We start from the raw sequence: 20,659 nt of genomic DNA on the forward strand, positions 1-20,659 counted from the left end.
TCCAAGGGAGCTCAGTGACCCTGTCTCCCATCTGTTTGCATTCCACATCCCCACCCCTTCCAGCACAGCTCAGGGTCTGATTAAATTCAGGGAATGCCTTTTGTGACAGATGCTTTATCAATGCTATATGCACCCTGATCTGGTCTGATTTCACCCTCTGTGCAGGATTCCCCATTTCCAAACCTGACCTAATCGCCCGGCTGGAACGAGGGGAAGAGCCGTGGGTCCCAGATCTCCAGGCCACGAAGGAAAGAGAGAGCCCGAGAGGCACCTGTACAGGTGAGGGGTCAGGGAAACTGAGACAGAAACATCTGGCGAATGAAGGAAAAACTGGGACTCCCAAAATGTGCAGTGAGTGAGAGCCCTCAGTTCTGGTGTCATATCATCCCAGCAAATGTCAGTCACGGCTTCCCACTCATCCTGTTAGCTGTCGGGAATTTCCTCCCTGACTTTATTTACCTGAGAGTGTTTGGGTGGGATGTGGAGGCAGAATCCAACATCTCCCAACAGTCACTGTGTTGTGTTTTCCCTCTTCGCTATTCCCCTTTCTGTCCTTTCTCCCCGGCACAGGCAGTGACTCCTGGGTTCTCTCTCTCCCAGCAGGTGATAGGACAGTGAGTGAGAACAGGGAGGAGAATCAGCAGCAGGAAGGTCCTGGGAAAGTGGAACCGCAGGAGACGTGTTTGAGAAGAACTGAAGGGAATTTTTCCCAGGACTTGGAACAGGGAAAAGTCTGGGGAGATCGACACAGATCAGAGATGCAGGGGGGAAATTATCCCAGGAGGAAACTGGATGAATCCATTCAATATGAGGCAACATGCAAAGATCCCAAGGAAACCACAGCCCAGCAGACATGTCACAGGGAAGAGAAACCCTATAAATGCCTAGAGAGTAGGAAGAGATTCAATGTGAGTAGAAACCTTGTTACACTTCACAGAAACCACTCAGGCGAGAAACCGTATAAATGCTTGGACTGTGGGAAAACCTTCATTAAGAGCTCAGGCCTTGTTAAACATGGCAGAATGCACGTGGTGGAGCGACCTTATAAATGCCTGGACTGTGGGAAAACCTTCATTCAGAGCTCAGATCTTCTTATACACCAGAGGCTGCACACAGGAGAGAGACCTTATAACTGCCTCGAGTGTGGGAAAAGATTCAACGTGAGATCAAACCTTATTAAACATCAGCAAAAACACACAGGAGGGAAACCCCATATTTGCTTGGATTGCGGGAAATGTTTCAGTCTGAGCTCCTACCTTATTACGCATCAGAGACTGCACACGGGAGAGAGACCCTATAAATGTCTTGAGTGTGGGAAAAGCTTCAGTAACAGTGCACACCTTATTAAACATCGCCGAATTCACACCGGAGAGAGACCGTATAAATGTCTTGAGTGCAGGAAAAGTTTCAATCAGAGCTCACACCTTACTGTACATCAGAGAACGCACACAGGACAAAAACCCCATACATGTTTGGACTGTGGGAAAAGTTTTAGTCAGAGATCGGTCCTTCTTAGACATCAGAGAATCCATACAGGAGAGAAACCTTATACATGTTTGGACTGTGGGAAAAGTTTTAGTCAGAGATCATCCCTTCTTACGCATCAGAGAATCCATACAGGAGAGAAACCCCATACGTGTTTGGACTGTGGGAAAAGTTTCATTCAGAAATCACACCTTACTACACATCAGACAATCCACGTGGGAGAGAAAACTCATAAATGTTTGGACTGTGGGAAAAGCTTCAGTAACAGTTCCTACCTCACTAAACACCGGAGAATCCACAAGAGTGGGGTATCCTAGAAATACACCAGTGGTGGAAAAAGATTCAGTGGGAACTCACGCATCAGAGAATTCCCACAAGAAGGAGAGATTTTTGACTTTTTAAAAGACCTTTAATAAAATTGGTACACGAAACACAGTGAAAACAGGAAAAATAAATGATAGATTTGAACCCATAGAAGAGTTGATAGTCACTGAGCAGACAGTGGACGCAGTTCCAGGAATCCTGTGCCCCCTGCCAACATGAAAATCTCACTTCTCCAACCATGTGCTAAAAGAGCACCCAAGCTCTGAAAAATCCCCCACATCTAGTCTTTCCCTACAGTAGCAGCAGACTGTCTGTGATCCCAGTGCAGCAGGGTCCACCTCCCAGCAGCTCACTGGGCATCTGGTAGGGTGTGCCTGATTGATTGCACTTCCTGATTGGTGAAGGGGTGGAGCTAGCTACTACATGACCCAGCAGCAGCCGAGTTTGCTAGAGGCTCAGTGTCCCATGTCTGTAGCTGGATTTGGTCCTGCTTCTTGCTTTCTGCTTCTATTTTTCCACACTCTGCTCCTGTGCTCAGTTGCCTGCTTCAGTTAGAATCACAGAATATCAGGGTTGAAAGGGACCTCAGGAGGTCATCCAGTCCAAACCCCTGCTCAGAGCAGGTCCAATCCCAACTAAATCGTCCCAGCCAGGGCTTTGTCAAGCCAGGCCTTAAAAACCTCTATGCAAGGAGATTCCACCACCTCCCTAGGTAACCTATTCCAGTGCTTCACCGCCCTCCTAGTGAAATAGTGTTTCCTAATATCCAACCTAGACCTCCCCCACTGCAACTTGAGACCATTGCTCCTTGTTCTGTCATGTGCCACCACTGAGAACAGCCAAGCTCCATCCTCTTTGGAACCTCCCTCTGGTACTTGAAGGTGTTACGTTGCACTCCATATTCTTTATGGAAATACACATATGAATATGAATGTGACATAACTGGAATAGGCTTTATGCAAAATGTGTTATGTGATGTACTATTGGAAAGGTTATAATCTGCTGAATGTGTTCATCCTCTTTGTATGCATGTATCATTCCTATATCTGAAGTTAGAAATATGAAGTAGAAATCCAAGGTCCTATTGTAGTTATGTTAAGTGAGGGCCATTAATGGTACTTAAAAGTCATCAAGTTTCTGAAGCAAGAAGCAATGGGCTGTAAATGGATTTGTTTCCCTGTAAGTCTCTGGGACGCCTGTGAGGAGGAAGGGTGATGTGAAGACGTGTCTGTGTCACCTGATGCTAGAATCCATCTAGAATTTGATATTTTTCCACAAGGCTGTGGGGGGGATGTTTAAACAAAGACGCAAAAGATTCCTGCCTTCGGCCAAATCTATATAAGGGTGTGAAGCAAGACAGAGAGAGGGTCGTGAGGAGACCGCTGCTTACCACCCAAGATGTCTGCTGGAACTAAGAGAGACTGAACAGGGGCAAGGATTGGGCCTGGACTAGAAATGAATCTAATCTATGAAAGCAGCTTATTGGAACATCTTTGATGGTGAGATATTACATGTAACCAGTTTCTTAGTGTATTAAGCTTAGCCTGGCGTGTTTGTTTCAATTTGTATAGTAACCTGCATTGTTCTGTCTGTTATCTCTTTTGACCACTTAAATCAGAGGTGGGCAAACTACAGCGGGACTGTCCTGCCCTGCTCCTGAGCTCCTGGCCGGGAAGGCCCCTTCCCTGCTGTTCCCCCTCCCCCGCAGCCTCAGCTCAGTGGATTGCCAGCGCTCTAGCCCGCTGCTCCTGCCAGGTAATGCGGCAGCGTGGTTGGCTCTGGCATGGTAAGGGGGTGGGGAGCGGGGGATTCCAGGGGGCAGTCGGGACAGGGAGCAGGGGTCGGTTGGATGGGGTAGAGGTTCTAGGGCAGTGGTCAGGGAACGGAACAGGGGGACTGGATAGGCATGGGAGTCCAGGGGATGAGGGTGTGGATAGGGGTCAGCGCAGTCAGGGGACAGGGAGCAGAGGGGTTGGATGGGTTGGGGGTTCTGCGGGAAGGGCAGTCAGAAGACAGGGAGCAGGGGGTGGTTGGATAGGCCTGGGAGTCCCAGGGGGCCTGTCGGGGTGGGGGTGTAGATAGGGGTTGAGGCAGTCAGGGAACAGGGAGCTGGGGGAGGTTGGATGGGGTGGAGGTTCGGCGGGGTCGGGACAGGGAAGGGGGTTTTAATCGGTGTGGGAGTCCCAGGGGACCTGTCAGGGGGCATGGGTGTGGATAGGGGTCGTAGCAGTTAGGGGACAGGGAAAAGGGGATGTTGGATAGGGGGGTGAGGTCCTGGGGGAACAGTTAGGGGAGGGGGCGGTCAGGGGACAAGGAGCAAGGGGGATTGGGTCGCGGATTCTGAGGGAGGCAATCGGGGCAGGAAGTGGGAGGGGTGGATAGGGGACAGGGATCCCATTTGTGGAGGCCCAGCCTTCCCTACCTGCCCTCCATATAGTTTGCAACCCTGATGTGGCCCTCAGGCCAAAAAGTTTGCCCGCCCCGACTTAAATCCTACCTTTTATACTTAATAAAATCACTTTTGTTTATTAATAAACCCAATGTAAGTAATTGTTACCTGGGGAGTAAACAATCTGCGCATGTCTCTCTTCACTTGGAGAACGAGGGTGAATAATGTGAACTTATACTGTATAAAACTTTATACAGTGTAAGATGGATTTATCTGGGGTTCAGGTCCCATTGGAGCTGTGCACTGGGAGATGAGGTAAGTCCCTTTAATTGAATCACCCCAGAGATGAGCTGATTTCAGTGTCTGTATTCTGCATGGGGGTGTGGCGCTATCTCTGTCTGTGCTGGAGGAGGCCTAGAGGGTCTGGCTCAGCAAGGCAGAGGCAAGGGGTGCCCATGGTGGCAGAAGAGTTAGGCTCAGTGGTGTCTCAGTGCATCAAGTGACAGTCCCAAGGGGGTCACGATGAGAGAACCCATCACAAAAGGCAGCTATCAAATCCCCCCTCACTATTCTCTTCTGCAGACCAAGTAAGCCCAGTTCCCTCAGCCTCTCCTCGTCAGTCATGTGCCTCAGCCCCCTAATCATTTTTGTTGTCCTCTGTTGGCTGTCTCCAATTTGTGCACATCCTTTCTGTCACAAGGAAGAAGAAATGTAAAAAGATATAAACCAAGGTATCACTTTGGGATATTAAGAGAAATTGCTTAAAAGGAGGTGTCCCAATTGATAGGAGGGGCTAATGATGAAATACAATTCCTGAAACGAATCAACTGTATAAATTTGCTGATAAAAAAGGATTGAGGAAATTCATGATACACCAATGCCATCTCCTGGGTACCAATGGAAGCAGCAAAGAAAAAACCTAAGCGCTCATTTGACCTGAGTCCCGTTGGAATAAGTTTTGTGTGGCCCATTTCCCAGTGGTGCTGGAACAACTTTTAGGGTGGGGGTGCTGAAGTGTACCCCCCTTATCCCCTCTGTACCTCACCACCCCAGGCTGGGGCCATACCTAGGGTTAGCTCCAGAGCCCGCGGGCAGTGGTGGGACCCTGGATGGCTTAGGAACCCCAGAGGTTGGCGGTGGATCCCCCAGGGCTGGTGGCCTGGATCCTGGGAGCTGGCAGAGCCAATGGGGTCGGGGGTGGCCCCTACTTCCCACGTTTATGCCCTTTCCTGTGGGAGTTCAGAGCCAGTGCTCAGGGTGGGGGCAGCGGGCAAAGCCGTAAGCATGGAAAGGAGTTAGTATATGAATTTGCCAGGGTGCCAGATAGATTTCAAAGCTGAAACCTAACAATCCCTGGGGGCAGGGGACAGACGTGAGGGGGGGTTGCCTAGAGCCCCAGGGATGGGTGAATTGGGGCCTACAAATCACTGAATGGACCTGCTGCCATGCCACTGACAGCTCCCTGACCTGAGAGCCAGGGGAGCAGAGCTGGTAGCTCCGGCCCAGGGCTGGTAGCCATGGATGGGGGTGTGGAGACGAGACCAGCTCGGGCAAAGGGCTCCGTGTTCCGGTTTTATACCAGAATGAATCGCACACGGAGACAGTGTCACTGAGCAACATGCCTGGGCAGCCTCTCCAGGACCAGGCAGGACCCATCACTCCTGTGAACCTGATGATATGGGGGACTCTCTGGAACAATGCCCAGTCTCCACAGAAACCCCCTTTTCCTGGGATCTGCCTCCCTCCTTTCTGTCCCCATTGACCCTGTGGCTTCTAGGCAGGGCACCTACACAGGGCTGGAAGAAGCGGCCCTGCATGGGGGAGGTGGAGCCTCAGGGGGATGCAACGCGCCGAGTTGATCGCTAGGACCCAGGAGCAGCCGGGAGGCGGCTGTGGGGCAGCGAGCGCTGGGCTCCGGCCCGGCAGCAGGAAGTGACTCGCAGCCGCTGCGGTGACTCTGGCTCCCAGGCTCCTGGCGAGATCCCCGAGCCCCGGCGGCTGGTGCTGGGAGCCCGGAGCCCTGGCTGCAGCCGGGAGAGGGGAATCTCCAGCAGGGCCCTTCCCGCTGCTCCCCAGGAGCCTCTCCCAGGGCAGAGCCCCCAGCCCGGCCCGGCCCCTGCCCCGGGGGGCCCCGCTCGGAGGGAAGGTGAGAGAGACCCGCCCCCCCCCGGCACCCCCGGGCTGCAGGGGGAGGTTTGGCCCCGGGCTGCTCCCAGCGGAGCTGGCTGCGATTCCCGCCCGGGGCCCGGCACTGCGAGAGCCGCTTTCTGCAGCAGGAATTTTTCTGACCCCTGTTAAAAGCCGTTCCCAGAATCTTTAAGCCAAGTAAGGGCAGGGTGAAGGGCAGTGGCTTCAGCAGATGTTACTGAGCATGCTCAGTGCACGCTAGGTCGCAAATCCCCTACAGGGCGCAGTTCTTGCACGGCTGGCTGGAATAGAGGGCAATTCGGAGTAGGGGGATACTGAGAAGGAAAGCGGAGTGGGGTGTTGGGAAGCAGACGGGAGGGAAAGGCAGAGCCAAGGGGCAGGGAGAAGAGAAGGGGGAGGGGAGAGACACAAGGTAACTCCCCATGGAGCAGGAGATGGGGAGGGGCTGCCCTGCCCAGCAGCCAGAGGGGAATTTTTTCCCCTAGAACCGGTCAAACAAGCAGTGGGGCTTGAGGGGCAGGGGACTGTCCCCTCAGGGTTCAGAAGCTATAAGGCAAATATCCAGCTCCCTCTCCCCCCTGCTCCCAGTGTATTATTTTCAGACACACCCATGCTCGTGGGGTCTGTGTCTTCAGTGTGTTGGGGGCTGCCCAGGGCCCTGGTCTGATTTCTGGGCAGGATTCAGATCTCAGCCACACCTGTGTCAGACCGGAGTCACTGCTAGTTCTGGCAGGGGGTGAGTGCGGATGGGCCAATGGGATCAGCCTCTGCCTGTCCCTGGGGGCTGCAGGCACTAGCTGCTGATAGTAGAGGGCTCCTGTTCTGGCTGAGGGAGAGGAGGAGGGTGGTGTGTGTGTCTCTCTCTGCTCCTGATATTAGAGCCCTTGACTTGAGCTGCTTGGATCAGGTGCTGCTGCCTCCTCAGCCTGAGAGCCCACGCTATGGAACTGTTGCTCCTCAGCTTGGGCTGTGCCATGGACAGACCTTCATTAAAGTCCCCTCCTCTGTGCCCAGCACTGGTGGGGACTTTCACTGTGCCTGGAACCAGCCCCTAGGGCAGCCCCGGGTTCTGCCCACATCAGCCCCTGAGCCGCAGCCTGCAGGTGATGGGGAGACCTGGGGGAAAGGGCTGGGGCCGGGCAGAACAGTGACTCTGCACAAAGGGCCTCAGGGACCTGCTGGTGAGTTTGTACCAAAGGGGGAGGGGCTCCCTATGGGTCTGCGGGTCCCAGAGCTGCTGCTCTCAGTGACACAGCCACTTAGCAGTTGCAGCAATCACATCTCTACTGGAGAGGAAACACCCAAGTACATGGGCCAGTAACCAGTTTTCCCAGGCAGAAGGGAGGGGAGAAGACAGTGAATAAGTCAGAGCGAGGTTCCCAGGTCCCAGATCTGCCCAGATCCATTCCCTGCATCACCCTGTGGAGACAAGATTGATGAGGTAATATCGTGTATTGGAGCAACTTCTGTGGGTGAGAGAGACATGCTTTCGAGCCACACAGCTCTTCTGCAGGGCTGGGAAAGGTACTCGGAGCATCACAGCTAAATACAGGATGGAACAGATTGTTTACCATAAGTGGGCATAAAGGGATAAAGTGAGGAAGGCTAAAAGCCGCATTGAGCTGGACCTTGCAAAGGGAATCAAAACCAATAGTAAAAGGTTCTACAGCCACATAAATAAGAAGAAAACAAAGAAAGAAGAAGTGGGGCCGCTATACACTGAGGATGGAATGGAGATTAAGGATAACCTAGGCATGGCCCAACATCTAAACAAGTACTTTGCTTCAGTTTTTAATAAGACTAGTGAGGAACCTTGCGATGATGGAGGGATGATAAACGGGAATGTGGATATGGAAGTGGATATTACCGCAACTGAGGTAGAGGCCGTACTTGAACAGCTCAATGGGACGAAGTCGGAGGGCCCGGACAATCTCCATCCGAGGATATTAAAGGAACTGGCGCGTGAAATTGCGAGCCCGTTAGCGAGAATTTTTAAGCAATCGGTAAACTCGGGGGTTGTGCCGTATGACTGGAGGATTGCTAATGTCATTCCTATTTTTAAGAAAGGAAATAAAAGTGATCCGGGTAATTATAGGCCTGTTAGCTTGACGTCTGTAGTATGCAAGGTCTTGGAAAAAATTTTAAGGGAGAAAGTAGTTAAGGACATAGAGGTCAATGGTAATTGGGACGAATTGCAACACGGATTTAGTAAAGGTAGATCGTGTCAAACCAATCTGATCTCCTTCTTTGAGAAGGTGACGGATTACTTAGATAAAGGAAATGCGGTAGATATAATTTACCTAGATTTCAGTAAGGCGTTCGACACGGTTCCGCACGGGGAACTGTTAGTCAAATTGGAAAAGATGGGAATGAATATGAAAGTTGTAAGGTGGATAAGGAACTGGTTAAAGGGGAGACTCCAGAGGGTCGTATTGAAAGGTGAATTGTCAGGCTGGAAGGAGGTCACTAGTGGAGTCCCTCAAGGATCGGTTTTGGGACCGATCTTATTTAACCTTTTTATTACTGACCTTGGCACAAAGAGCAGGAATGTGCTAATAAAGTTTGCGGATGACACGAAGCTGGGGGGTATTACTAACACGGAGAAGGACAGGGATACTATTCAGGAAGATCTGAACCACTTTGTAAACTGGAGTAATAGAAATAGGATGAAATACAATAGTGAAAAGTGCAAGGTTATGCATTTAGGAATCAATAATAAGAATTTTGGATATACATTGGGGGCGCATCAGTTGGAAGCGACAGAGGAGGAGAAGGACCTTGGGGTACTGGTTGATAGCAGGATGACTATGAGTCGCCAATGTGATACGGCTGTTAAAAAAGCAAATGCGATTTTGGGATGCATCAGGCGGGGTATATCCTGCAAGGATAAGGAGGTGTTAGTACCGTTATACAAGGCGTTGGTGAGACCACATCTGGAATACTGTGTGCAGTTCTGGTGTCCCATGTTCAAGAAGGATGAATTCAAACTGGAACAGGTTCAGAGACGGGCTACAAGGATGATCCGAGGAATGGAAAAACTGCCTTATGAAAGGAGACTCAAAGAGCTTGGCTTGTTTAGCCTGGCCAAAAGAAGGCTGCGGGGGGATATGCTTGCTCTATATAAATATATCAGGGGGGTTAACGTTAGGGAGGGAGAGGAATTATTTAAGTTTAGTACTAATGTAGGCACAAGGACGAATGGGTATAAACTGGATATTAGGAAGTTTAGACTTGAAATTAGACGAAGGTTTCTAACCATTAGGGGAGTGAAGTTCTGGAACAGCCTTCCGAGGGAAGTAGTGGGGGCAAAAGACTTTCCTGGCTTTAAGACAAAGCTTGATAAGTATATGGAGGGGATGTTATGATAGGATCGTTAATTTGGGCAATTGATCTTGGATTACCACCAGATAGGTCTGCTCAATGGTCTGCGGGGAGATGTTGGATGGAATGGGAACTGAGTTACTGCAGAGAATTCCTTCTTGGGTGCTGGCTGGTGACTCTTGCCCACATGCTCAGGGTTTAGCTGATCGCCATATTTGGGGTCAGGAAGGAATTTTCCTCCAGGGCAGATTGGCAGGGGCCCTGGAGGTTTTTCGCCTTCCCCTGCAGCGTGGGGCACAGGTCGCTTGCTGGTGGTTTCTCTGCAGCTTGAGGTCTTCAAACCAATTTTGAGGATTTCAATAACTCGGTCCTGGGATAGGGGTTGTTATAAAATTGGATGGGTGGGGTTCTGTGGCCTGCCTTGTGCAGGAGGTCAGACTGGATGATCAGATTGGTCCCTTCTGACCTATGAGTCTATGAGTCTATAACACATAGTCTAAGGCAGGGGTAGTCAGTCAGCGAACTGCGGGCCAAATCCAGACCACGGGACACTTTTGAACAGACCCTGAAATCTCTATTATTATTATCTTGTTATTTTTGTATTATTTCCTCTGCAGTCTGGCCCTTGACTGGACCTTGACCAAGAAATTTGGACCTTGACCAAGAAATTTGGACCTTGACCAAGGGTAGTCAGTTATTTTTACAAAAATAACAAGAACGCTAGTAATAATAGAGATTTCAGGGTCTGTTCAAAAGTGTCCCGTGGTCTGGATTTGGCCCGCAGTTCGCTGACTGACTATCCCTGCCTTAGACTATGTGTTGCCCACTTATGGTAAACAATCTGTTCCATCCTGTATTTAGCTGTGATGCTCCGAGTACCTTTCCCAGCCCTGCAGAAGAGCTGTGTGGCTCGAAAGCATGTCTCTCACCCACAGAAGTTGCTCCAATACACGATATTACCTCATCAATCTTGTCTCCACAGGGTGATGCAGGGAATGGATCTGGGCAGATCTGGGACCTGGGAACCTCGCTCTGACTTATTCACTGTCTTCTCCCCTCCCTTCTGCCTGGGAAAACTGGTTACTGGCCCATGTACTTGGGTGTTTCCTCTCCAGTAGAGATGTGATTGCTGCAACTGCTAAGGGACCATTCAAAGAAAAGTGGCCTGTTAACACAGGACAAAAAGGGGAGGGAGGATTAGTGGGTTGCAGATTATTGTAATCAGCCAATAATCCAGTGTATTTATGATGACTGCAAAGAGTCCTGTGACATCTTATTGACCAACAGACGTATTGGAGCATGAGCTTTCACGTCATTGGATGCATGTGATGTGGGTATTCACCCATGAAAGCTCATGCTCCAATACATCTGTTAGTCTGTAAGGTGCCACAGGACTCTTTGCTGCTTTTACAGATCCAGACTAACACGGCTACCCTCTGATACTTTATGAAGACTGTGACTTTTATTGTCTAGTGGAGTTATGAATTTAAGCTCCCAGGTATCTTTTGAAGATGTTGTGCAGGTTTCTGTTGAGGATGAGGGCTGAGAAGTCAGATATGGAGTGATCACTCTGTGACAGGTTTTCACCCACTGGTGATAGGGTGTTTTTGTCTTTTGTCACGTTTAGTGTGAGTTCGTTCAAGAGTGTAGTGATTGTCTTGGTTCACCCACATAGTAGTTGTTGGAGCATTTATGCACTGGATAAGGTGCACGTGCACCCCATGTTGTGATAGGCGTGTGTAGGACCATGGATCTTGAAAGCTGTGTTGGCAGGAGATGTTGATCACTGTAGCAGCGGAGATATGGCTGCAGGTTTTGCATCTGTTGTTTTGGCAGGGTCTGGTGCTGCTTTGAATTGCTGCGATTGACTTCCCAGGGACTGTGGTAAGGAGGAAAGAGAGGAAAAACCAGTTTGTGTGTCTCCTGAGTCACCACTCTGCTGGGGGGACCCACTGCCTTGGAGATAAAATCAGTGAATCCACCAAAGTAGCTTCTCTGTTTCTGATCTTTTTTTTTTTTTAGTGTTTGGCCCAGAGATTCTGTATTGCTTGACTGCCCTTTGGTTTGTTCTGAAATGTATGCAAGAGATCAAATAACCAAGACCAGTCAGGTTGGTTGCTCTAAGCCAATGATAATATAGTACAGGGAAAAAAGTGTTCTGCACAATACCAGTCTCCGGGAAGTCGTCAAATGCAACGTTGTTATGTTCACCTTACACACAAGGTATGCAAAGTGACAATTCTAATGCCATCTCTTTATACATGTGTAGAGGTAAATGTACTCAGTAACATCAGGCGTTCTCAACCCTTTCTCTTTCTGAGCCCCTCCCATGTTATAAAAACTCCACAGCCAACCTGTGCCCCAACTACTGTTTTTCTACATATAAAAGCCAGGGCTGACACTAGTGGGTAGCAAGCCAGAAAATTACCTGGAGTCTCACACCAGAGGGGCCCCTGCAAAGTGAAGTAGTTCAGGTTTTGGCTTCAGCCCTGGATGGCAGGTCTCAGCACCATGCAGCACAGCTTTGGCTTTCTGCGCTGGGCCCCAGCAAGTCCCTGCTTGTTGGCCCCCCTGAAACCTACTTGCAGACCCCTGGTTGGGAACTGCTGCTGCACGTCATCTGAAATGAAACTGAACCAATCAGCTTTTTACCTTGTGTAGAGGAGTAGATTGACCCCTGTGGCGCCTCCTGCTGGTGACTTCTGGGAATTAGCTCAATTCAGCTTCAGAGCACCCATTGCAGACCAGTGATTGGCCTGTCCTCTGGCCCCTATGTTCCTCCCTGGACCTAGTGCCCTTTTACATGGGGGTGCTGCCCCCTGGCAGTAACCCCTTTCTCTCAGGGTTTCCCCTCCCTGGGAAACCCCCACCCTCCATTTCCACCTTGCCTCAGTATATGGCTAATGCCAGTCATCATCTTGCCCCACACCCTGGGGCAGACTGCAGTATCAGCCTACTCATCACTGGCAAGGTTGGGTCTGGAACTGCTGCCTTTGCCTACCCCAGGGCTGCCCTCTGCAACCCCCGGTACCTGTTGGCCTTGTGCTGGGCCGCAGCCTGGGGCTTTCCAGACTGGAGCTCCCCAGCTTCTCTGCCTTTCCCCACCCCTGCTTCACTCAGGTACCCTGTGTCCAGCTCCCTTCAGCCAGATGCCTCTCCTTTGGGAGGAGGGATAGCTCAGTGGTTTGAGCATTGGCCTGCTAAACCCAGGGTTGTGAGTTCTATCCTTGAGGAGACCACTTAGGGATCTGGGTCAAAAATCAGTTCTTGGTTGTGCTAGTGAAGGCAGAGGGCTCAACTCAATGACCTTTTGAGGTCCCTTCCAGTTCTAGATGATAGGTATATCTCCTAGTATTATTATTATAGCTAGAGAGAGACTGCTTGCTCCTGGCTTCCCTGGCCTCTTTATACATGCCAGCTGTGGCCTGACTGGGGCATGGCCCAGCTGCAGCCACTTCCCAATCAGCCCAGCTTAGTAGCTCCCAGCCACAACCTTCCCCCAGGGCTGTTTTAAGCCCTTCAGGGCAGGAGCAGGGTAAGCACCCTGCTACATCTTGTTTTTCTGGTACCACGGTGGACCCTTTACCTCATGATTTCCAAGTACCACAGGGCGTGAAGGCATCTCTTTGGTTTATAGGTAAAACCATTGTATGTCTTGTTCTATTCCCTTGAGACATTCTAGTATGAATGACTTCCTACCTGTTGCTACTGTAAAATTTTCAAAGATCCTATTCCTGACAGTTTTCCAAGTACTTTAGCTATCGCAAAGTTTTATGGGCTACTTGACATGGATGAACAGAATTATGGGGAGGGTGTAATAGATTCAATGAACATACGTTCCAAGTCTTTACTGAAATTATTCCTAGCATATATGTATTGGTTAATAACAGCCACATTGCACTTTAAATTGTCCCATATTCCCACGGGAGAGGGAAGGGAAATGGCTGTGATGGAGCCAGCTCAGGTTGGGTATTTTCAGGGAACTGCAGGGAGTTGTTGTGGAGGGGGAGGGGCAGGAAACACACAGGGTGAGGCAAGGAGGGGACAGGGTGTGAAAAACCCACTGGGACACGTTTAACTTGGAGATGATTTTCTGAACAGGCCCATTGGCTGGGATGTGTGGAGGCGTTCCCCCATTTCTGAACTAGGAAACACTCCCCTGGGCAGGGCTGGGAAAACTGACCAGACTCCCAGGTCTGGACCCTGACCCCACTGGCCAGAGGCTGCTGTGAAGTACTCAGGGAAGCTGTCGGGATTCATGTCCCTGTCCCCGGCTCAGAGCTCTGGTTCCTGTATTAGCCTGTGGCTGGCAGGTGTGTGGGAAATGCGAAGACCCTGCCCTGCTCCATGTGCTGGGGAGGACAAGGAACTCTCACCTTCTCTCACCCCCTGAAGCCTCCTGGCTGCTCTGAGCAGGGTGGGGGTGGGATTCTGCTTTTCTGTGCCTCCTTCCCCGTGACTAGTGGGATTGTGGTTGGGGCAGCAGGTGCTGAGTGAGGGACTCTTGTTGTTTCAGATGCTGGTGACCTTCGAGGAGGTGGCTGTGTATTTCACCCAGGGGCAGGGGGCTCTGCTGGACCCCGCTCAGAGGACCCTCTACAGGAACGTCATGCAGGAGAACTATGAGACAGTGACCTCGCTGGGTAAGGAATTCCCATTCCCTCAGTTGTTAGAAGCTGTGTGGTCTGTGTGTCTGACTCTGGTCAGGTTCTTCCCTGGTCAGATTAGAGTGGGTTGCATAGTCCACACATCCATTGTGAAAGAGACTTCCGTCTCCATACCCCCTGCAGTCAAATCAGGGAGTCATAAATGTAATGGAGATGCTAATTCATCCCCATTCATCCTGCTTTCAAGGGAGCGGAAGCAGTGCATTTTCCTCTCTGCATTAGCTTTCCCTTACACCCTGTTCCCTTTTCTTCCCAGGACCTGCTCCATCTGTGGGGAGGGCTCTGGAGGTTGAGAAATTGGCAGGAATTTAACACCAGAGATGTTGCCGTTTTAGCAAGTCTTCCCCCTCCCCCCCACACCCATGCCTCCTCCCTCACCAGCCCCACAAATACTGAATGTTCCTACTGGGTTTCTGACAAATCTCTCCTACCCTGGGGGCTCAGTGATCCTGTTCCCATCTGTTCAGATTCCACATCCCCCTGCACGGCATGGGGCCATCTTAAAATCAGGGAATGTTCTTTGTGACACATCCTCTACCCATGCTCCATGCACCCTGATCTTATCTGATTTCATTCGCTGAGCAGGATTTGCTGTTCCCAAACCTGATTTGATCGCTCAACTGGAACGAGGGGAAGAGCCATGGGTCCCGGATCTCCAGGCCGCCGAGGAAAGGGAGAGCCAGAGAGGCACCCACACAGGTGAGCAGTCAGGGAAACTGACTGACATAGAAAGTATCTGACAAGTGAAGGAAAAAGCTGGGACTCCCAAAAATGTTCTGTGACGAGAGCTCCCAGATCTGCCTCATCTCACCCAGGTCAGGGCTGCAGTCAGCGGGTGTCGTATCATGAAGGCAAATATCAGTCACGGCTTCCTATCCCCCCACCCCCTTTAGCTGTCGGGAATTTCCTCCCTGACTTTCCTTCTCTAAGAGTGTTTGAGTGGGATGTAGAGGCCCATCTCCCCAACCATGATTGTGTTGTGGTTCCCAATGCTGAGGAGAAAGGGGAGCAGCTGTGACTCTTGTCTGGATTCTCTCTCTCCCGGCAGGCGATGAGACAGTGAGTGAGAACGAAGAGGAGAATTGTCAATCTGAAAGTCCTGAGCAATTGGAACTCCTAGGGATAGTTATTAAAACAGCTGATGGGAATTTTTCGCAGTGCTTGGAACAAGGGGAAGCCTGGGGAAATTGGCACAGGTCAGAGAAGCATCTGGGAAACTACCCAAGGAAGAAAGGGAATGAATCCATTGAACGTGGGGCAGGATGCACAGATCCTAAGGAAACTACAGCCCAGCAGACAAATCCCAAGGAGGAGAAACTCTATAAATGTCTCGAATGTGGGAAAAGCTTCAGTGTGAGGACCAACCTTATTACGCATCAGAGAAACCACACAGGAGAGAAACCCTATAAATGCTGGGAGTGCGGCAAAAGCTTCCATCAGAGCTCAAGCCTCACTAAACATCGGAGAATCCACACGGGAGAGAGACCCTATGAATGCCTCAACTGCGGGAAAAGATTCAGTGTGAGAACAAATCTTATTACGCATCAGAGACTGCACACGGGAGAAAGACCCTATAAATGCTTGGACTGCGGGAAAAGCTTTAGTCAGAGCTCAAGCCTTACCAATCATCGGAGAATCCACACAGGAGAGACACCCTATAAATGCCCTGACTGTGGGAAAAGTTTCAAGGTGAAAACCAATCTGATTACACATCAGAGAAACCACACGGGAGAGAAACCCTACACGTGTTCGGACTGTGGGAAAAGCTTCAGCCAGAGCTCAAGCCTCACAAAACACTGGAGAGTCCACACGGGAGAGAGACCCCATACATGCCTAGTGTGTGGGAAAAGTTTTAGTGAGAGTTCAACACTTATTAAGCATGGAAGAGTCCATACGCGGGACAGACCCTATGAGTAACTCAAGCGTGGGAAGAGATTGAAAGATAAGCCATTGTTTCGCATCAGGGAACCCACGCAGGAGAGAAGCCCCATAAATGCTTGGACTGTGAGAGGCTTCAGTTGCGGCTGAAACCTTACGAAACATCAGTGAATGCACAAGGGTGGGAGATCCTAGAAGTAACTTGACTGTGGGAAAAGATTCAGAGCTCAGACATGATTACACATCAGATAATTAATGAGCAAGAAAGAGACCTTCAGTGTGGGGGAAGCTTCAACTGGTGCTCCTTCAGTAGGAAATATCATCAAATGCACACAGAGAAGAGTCCTGTTCGAAGCATTTTGAAAGCTGAAGACATCTAAATGTAGCTAATTCCATGTTGGACATCAGAGACTCCTCCACACAGCAGGGAAATTCTCTCAGGGCCCTGACTGGGACCGACCATGGTGACAAACCCATTTCCTCGTTCCCACAGACATCAGGGGCGTTTGGCTCCCAAGGATCCAGCTGCTTATTGCAGGAGTGAGGATCCAGCAGCAGTTGTCAGTGACCCTCTGGCTCTGCCTGGTCTAAGCAAACCCCAGGCAGAGGAGTAGAAGCCCCGGTCAACCCCTCCTCCCTGCTGCAGCCCTGGCTGCTGAGCTAATGGGCCACAGGCGGGGGAAGGGAGAGAGAGAAACTCCTCCAGCTGCTCCCTCTGCCTTGCTGAAGGTCCCCCCTCTCCCTTCCCCTCCCAGCCGGTATCACCCTGCCATGAAGATGAGGAGAAGAACACTTGGGCCAGGCCCCACCTTCACTCTACACACCTGTCACCACCTCCCATCTTCCACTAGCCCCTGGGCTGGGCCCCCCACTGACCTGGAGCTGTTCCCTGCAGGGGGAGTGTCCCTAGGGGCTGGTAACTCCTCCCCTCTCCAAATCCCCCAGAGCGCTGGGCTCTGGGGGATCAACCAATAAGGGACCAAGCCGATGGGTTCCGGGGAGGAAACTGGGGATTGAATGGTTGGGGCTGGTGAAGCTGGGAAGCAGGGGAGCTGGGTGCTGGGCTATTGAGTGTTTGGGGATCAGGGGATAAGAGGCGAGGGAGAGCACAGGGGTAGAGAGGTGCTGCCTCATCACTCACCCCTCTGCCCCTTCTCCCTGCCCCCTTTGCATTCAGACAGCACCACTGAGAGGGGCTGATTCCCACAGGGCCTTTTGTGGGAGGCCTGGAGATCCCACCGCTGCCTCTGCAGCATTAGCCTCTGAGCATTTGTCTGGTAGGAAAAGCAGTCGGGATCAGCCAGCTCCTCTCCTCTGGCCCTCCCCTACTTTTCCTAGTCTAGACTGACCTTGAGCATCTTATCACATCACCCCATTAGCAGAGTGATTGTTATAGTCATGAGTTCTCCCTTTGGGGATAAATTGTCTCATTCCCAGAGTCTCACATTGCTCCAATGTGGGTTTCCCCACGCCCCCATTTTCTCCCAGAATTACATTTATTTTAAAAAAGCTGGAGCATGGATAGTAAAATGTGGTGTTTTAGCTGCTATGTTCTTTGAGATCAATGGGGTGAGTCTGAGGGATTCCCTCCTTCCCTCGTCACTGTCACGCTCCATCTTTGACACAGCAAGCTCTGTCCAAGCTTTGGAGAGTTTTATCCTCTCCCTATTCTATTCCTCCGCCTCCCAAAGTGTCACTTGCCACAATGTCCTTTGCTTTGCAGGAATGGCACATTGATTGCTTGGATCCTAAATCAGACTCCTGAGAGGCAGAGAAAGAAGTGTGCAGGCCTGGAGGGGGAATTCAAATGAAGCCCAAAGCACAGCAGGAGGTTTCTGAGCTTCAATCCCTGTTTCCATTTATTGGTAAAGTGGCTTCTGGGATTTCCCAGCTAAATCCAGAACATTTGTCCATGGGAAGTTTCTCCCTTCCCCTTCTTTTGTTTTGTTAGGGTAATGCAAACACTTTTGTAAATTACACAACCAAATAAGGACCTGCTGAGTAAAGCAGGTTTAGCCAGATCAGAAGAAAATGGGTCAATTTATTTTCTTTATTTTGAATTTGAAGATTCTCTGGTATTTCACTTTATGAACGCGTGAAAGTGTTTTATGGCCCACCCTGGATTGTGGGTTTTTCTCTCCTTGGTGAAGGCTGTTTGGTCACGTACTTTGATATTAGTTTACTTTGACAGGATATAGCTCTGATTTATTGGAGACTTCACAAAAAAATTGATGATTTGCCAGACTAGTATGTATTTTTTTCCACAGTTTTCTACCCTTCCCTTTAAATATTTGTGTGGTTTGAAAATGATCCATGTCTGTCAGCACATGCACTGAGGGTAGGTGCCAGATTTACACTCCGAGGGATGGAGACTGAAAGAAGAAGGAAGTTACTGTCTGATCCCTGCAGAGATATGCCATCAGGAAGGGGAGAGGATGGGACTGGAAAACTGCAGGGTTTGCTCTTCAGAGCCAGACAGATGAGGCTGAGAACTGTGAAATCACTGTACTGGGGCCAGAGAGAGAGAGGAATTATCCTGTGAGTCCCTGAATTCTAAATTACTATGATTGATGCCCCTAGAGGAATGATCCAGGGAGTGGGGACAATCTCCTGTTTGTGGAGAGGTGGAATCTGGGCAGAGGCTAGAAGGAAGCCAGGGAAATGAACTGGCCTCACCAGCCCTGAAGCCAGGCAAAGCTCTGTCACCAAGAGGCAGAGGTGCATCCTGGAAGCACAGCTAGTCACTCCCTCAACATCTACATTTCCTCTGTGCGGATGAGAGACGTTCTGTGCTCCACTCACCCCACACTGCATTCATCTTCTAACCTGAGCTCCCTGGGTTTCCAGCATCTCTCGTGAATTGTCTGCACTTTTCCACCAGCTTAAACGTATTCCTCTTTCCCTGCTGCCTGCAGGTGCTGGGAGAATCCATGTGCTGGCCTGGGGCAGAAATGCATGTTTGTGAGCTGGGTGCTAGGTGGGGAGAGGGGATGGGTAACTTGTATTTCTTGCTGGCTAAGAATAAAGTAGAATTTAGCTTCTCAAACTCCCTGCGGCCCTTGTCTTGAATAATGGGAAAAATGATCCCAGAAGCTGTCTCTCTGAGATGTTATTTTTCCAGCCTTCACCCTGGCAGACTGCAGACCAGAGCTGCCAACTCTGGATTTTCAGAGTCTTCTGTGGGGAAAATCCATCATCCGCAGGGGAAACCCCCTCTGGCTGTCCTGTTCCATTCAGTTTTTTTATGTGGAAGGAGGGTTAATGAGCCTGGGGAAGGATCTTTTTCTTTTAACCTGAATTGAATTGTGGAGAGGAGCAATAATCTGTGTTGTGAAGTACTTTGAGATCTATGGATGCAAAGCACTCTGAGTGAGGTATGGTTTTGATTTATTTTCCCCCAAGCCACGTCAGGCCCTACACTCAGATCGATGACCTTTGCATGTTCGAAGGTAATGCAATAACTTTCGATTGCTGCATCTGATCAAATCATGCTTTTCAGGGGATTTTGGAGGCAGCCCGCAGGAGATGGCTGGTGATATTTTGGTGAACTTCAGAAAACTGCAAGCAGAAATGGGGCCTTTCTGGCATCTGGGCACTAAACCCCTCTGCTTCAACCAGATCTGCAGTTGTCCATAGATCAAGACCTGGGTTGTGGCAGCTCCTGAGGGCTGGATGGACAAAGGGATTTCCATGTTGCAATGCCTAATCTTTAGGCACCTAGAAAATCAGTGGAACAACATTAGGATCTAGAAGGCATGAGTTGATCACATAAGAATGGCCATAGTGGGTCAGTATAAAGGTCTGTCTAGCCCAGTATCTTGTCTACCAACAGTGGCCAACGTCAGGTGCCCCCCCAGGGAATGGACAGGTGATCATCAAGTGATCCATCCCCTGTGGCCCATTCCCAGTGGGGGGTGGGGCCTTGGGGGAAGAGGCAAAGCAAGGGCAAGACCTTGGCAGGGTAGGGGGAAGATATGGCAGGGATGGGGCTGTGGGGGAAGAGGCAGAGTGAGCATGGGATCTTGGGGAAAGAGGCAGAGCAAGGGCAAGACCTTGTGAGGGTGGGAAGGTATGGCAGGGACGGGGCTGTGGGGGAAGGGGCAGAGCGGGGGCGTGGTCATGGTTTGGGTACCAGTTATCCTCCAACTTCTAGGGAGCTTCCAGCACTCCTGCTCTCACTGATGTAACTTGCTCCACCTCTGTGAGAGGCGTAGTGCTTAGGTCAACGCAGGGTCAGTGTAGACACTGCATTGCTCATATTGACTGTTGCCGCCTTCCAGAAACCATCCCACAATGCTCCACACTGGCAGTTGGATCGGTGCAACTGCTCCTGGTGAGGATGCTCACCACCGACATGGAACGTAGTGTGGACGTATAAAAGCAGTTCAATTACTGTGGTGGTTGTACATTGATGTAACATAGGTCCCCTTAATTTTGTGGAGTAGAA

The 20,659-nt window shown here is 50.4% G+C and overlaps 2 protein-coding genes across 6 annotated transcripts in view; both read left to right on the top strand.

Moving 5' to 3' along the window:
* Positions 1 to 20,659, top strand: part of LOC115640727 (zinc finger protein 420-like) — a 168,528-nt gene that overhangs the window by 28,693 nt on the left and 119,176 nt on the right. The gene's annotated exons all lie outside the window — the stretch shown is intronic.
* On the top strand, positions 14,261 to 19,261 carry LOC115640830 (zinc finger protein 239-like). The gene is made up of 3 exons (XM_030543856.1): positions 14,261 to 14,310; positions 14,920 to 15,033; positions 15,383 to 19,261. Exons 1-3 carry the CDS (start codon positions 14,277 to 14,279, stop codon positions 16,249 to 16,251), a joined length of 1,017 nt encoding a protein of 338 aa, XP_030399716.1. The 5' UTR covers positions 14,261 to 14,276; the 3' UTR covers positions 16,252 to 19,261.

This window comes from Gopherus evgoodei, unplaced genomic scaffold, assembly GCF_007399415.2.
Source record: "Gopherus evgoodei ecotype Sinaloan lineage unplaced genomic scaffold, rGopEvg1_v1.p scaffold_32_arrow_ctg1, whole genome shotgun sequence".
Taxonomy (NCBI): domain Eukaryota; kingdom Metazoa; phylum Chordata; order Testudines; family Testudinidae; genus Gopherus; species Gopherus evgoodei.

Bases quoted from the DNA above. Each gene is read 5' to 3' on its own strand.
- LOC115640830 (XM_030543856.1), top strand. From the start codon at position 14,277: ATGCAGGAGAACTATGAGACAGTGACCTCGCTGG. The intron at 14,311-14,919 runs GTAAGGAATTCC...TTCGCTGAGCAG, and splicing joins TGAGACAGTGACCTCGCTGG to GATTTGCTGTTCCCAAACCT. The intron at 15,034-15,382 runs GTGAGCAGTCAG...CTCTCCCGGCAG, and splicing joins CCAGAGAGGCACCCACACAG to GCGATGAGACAGTGAGTGAG.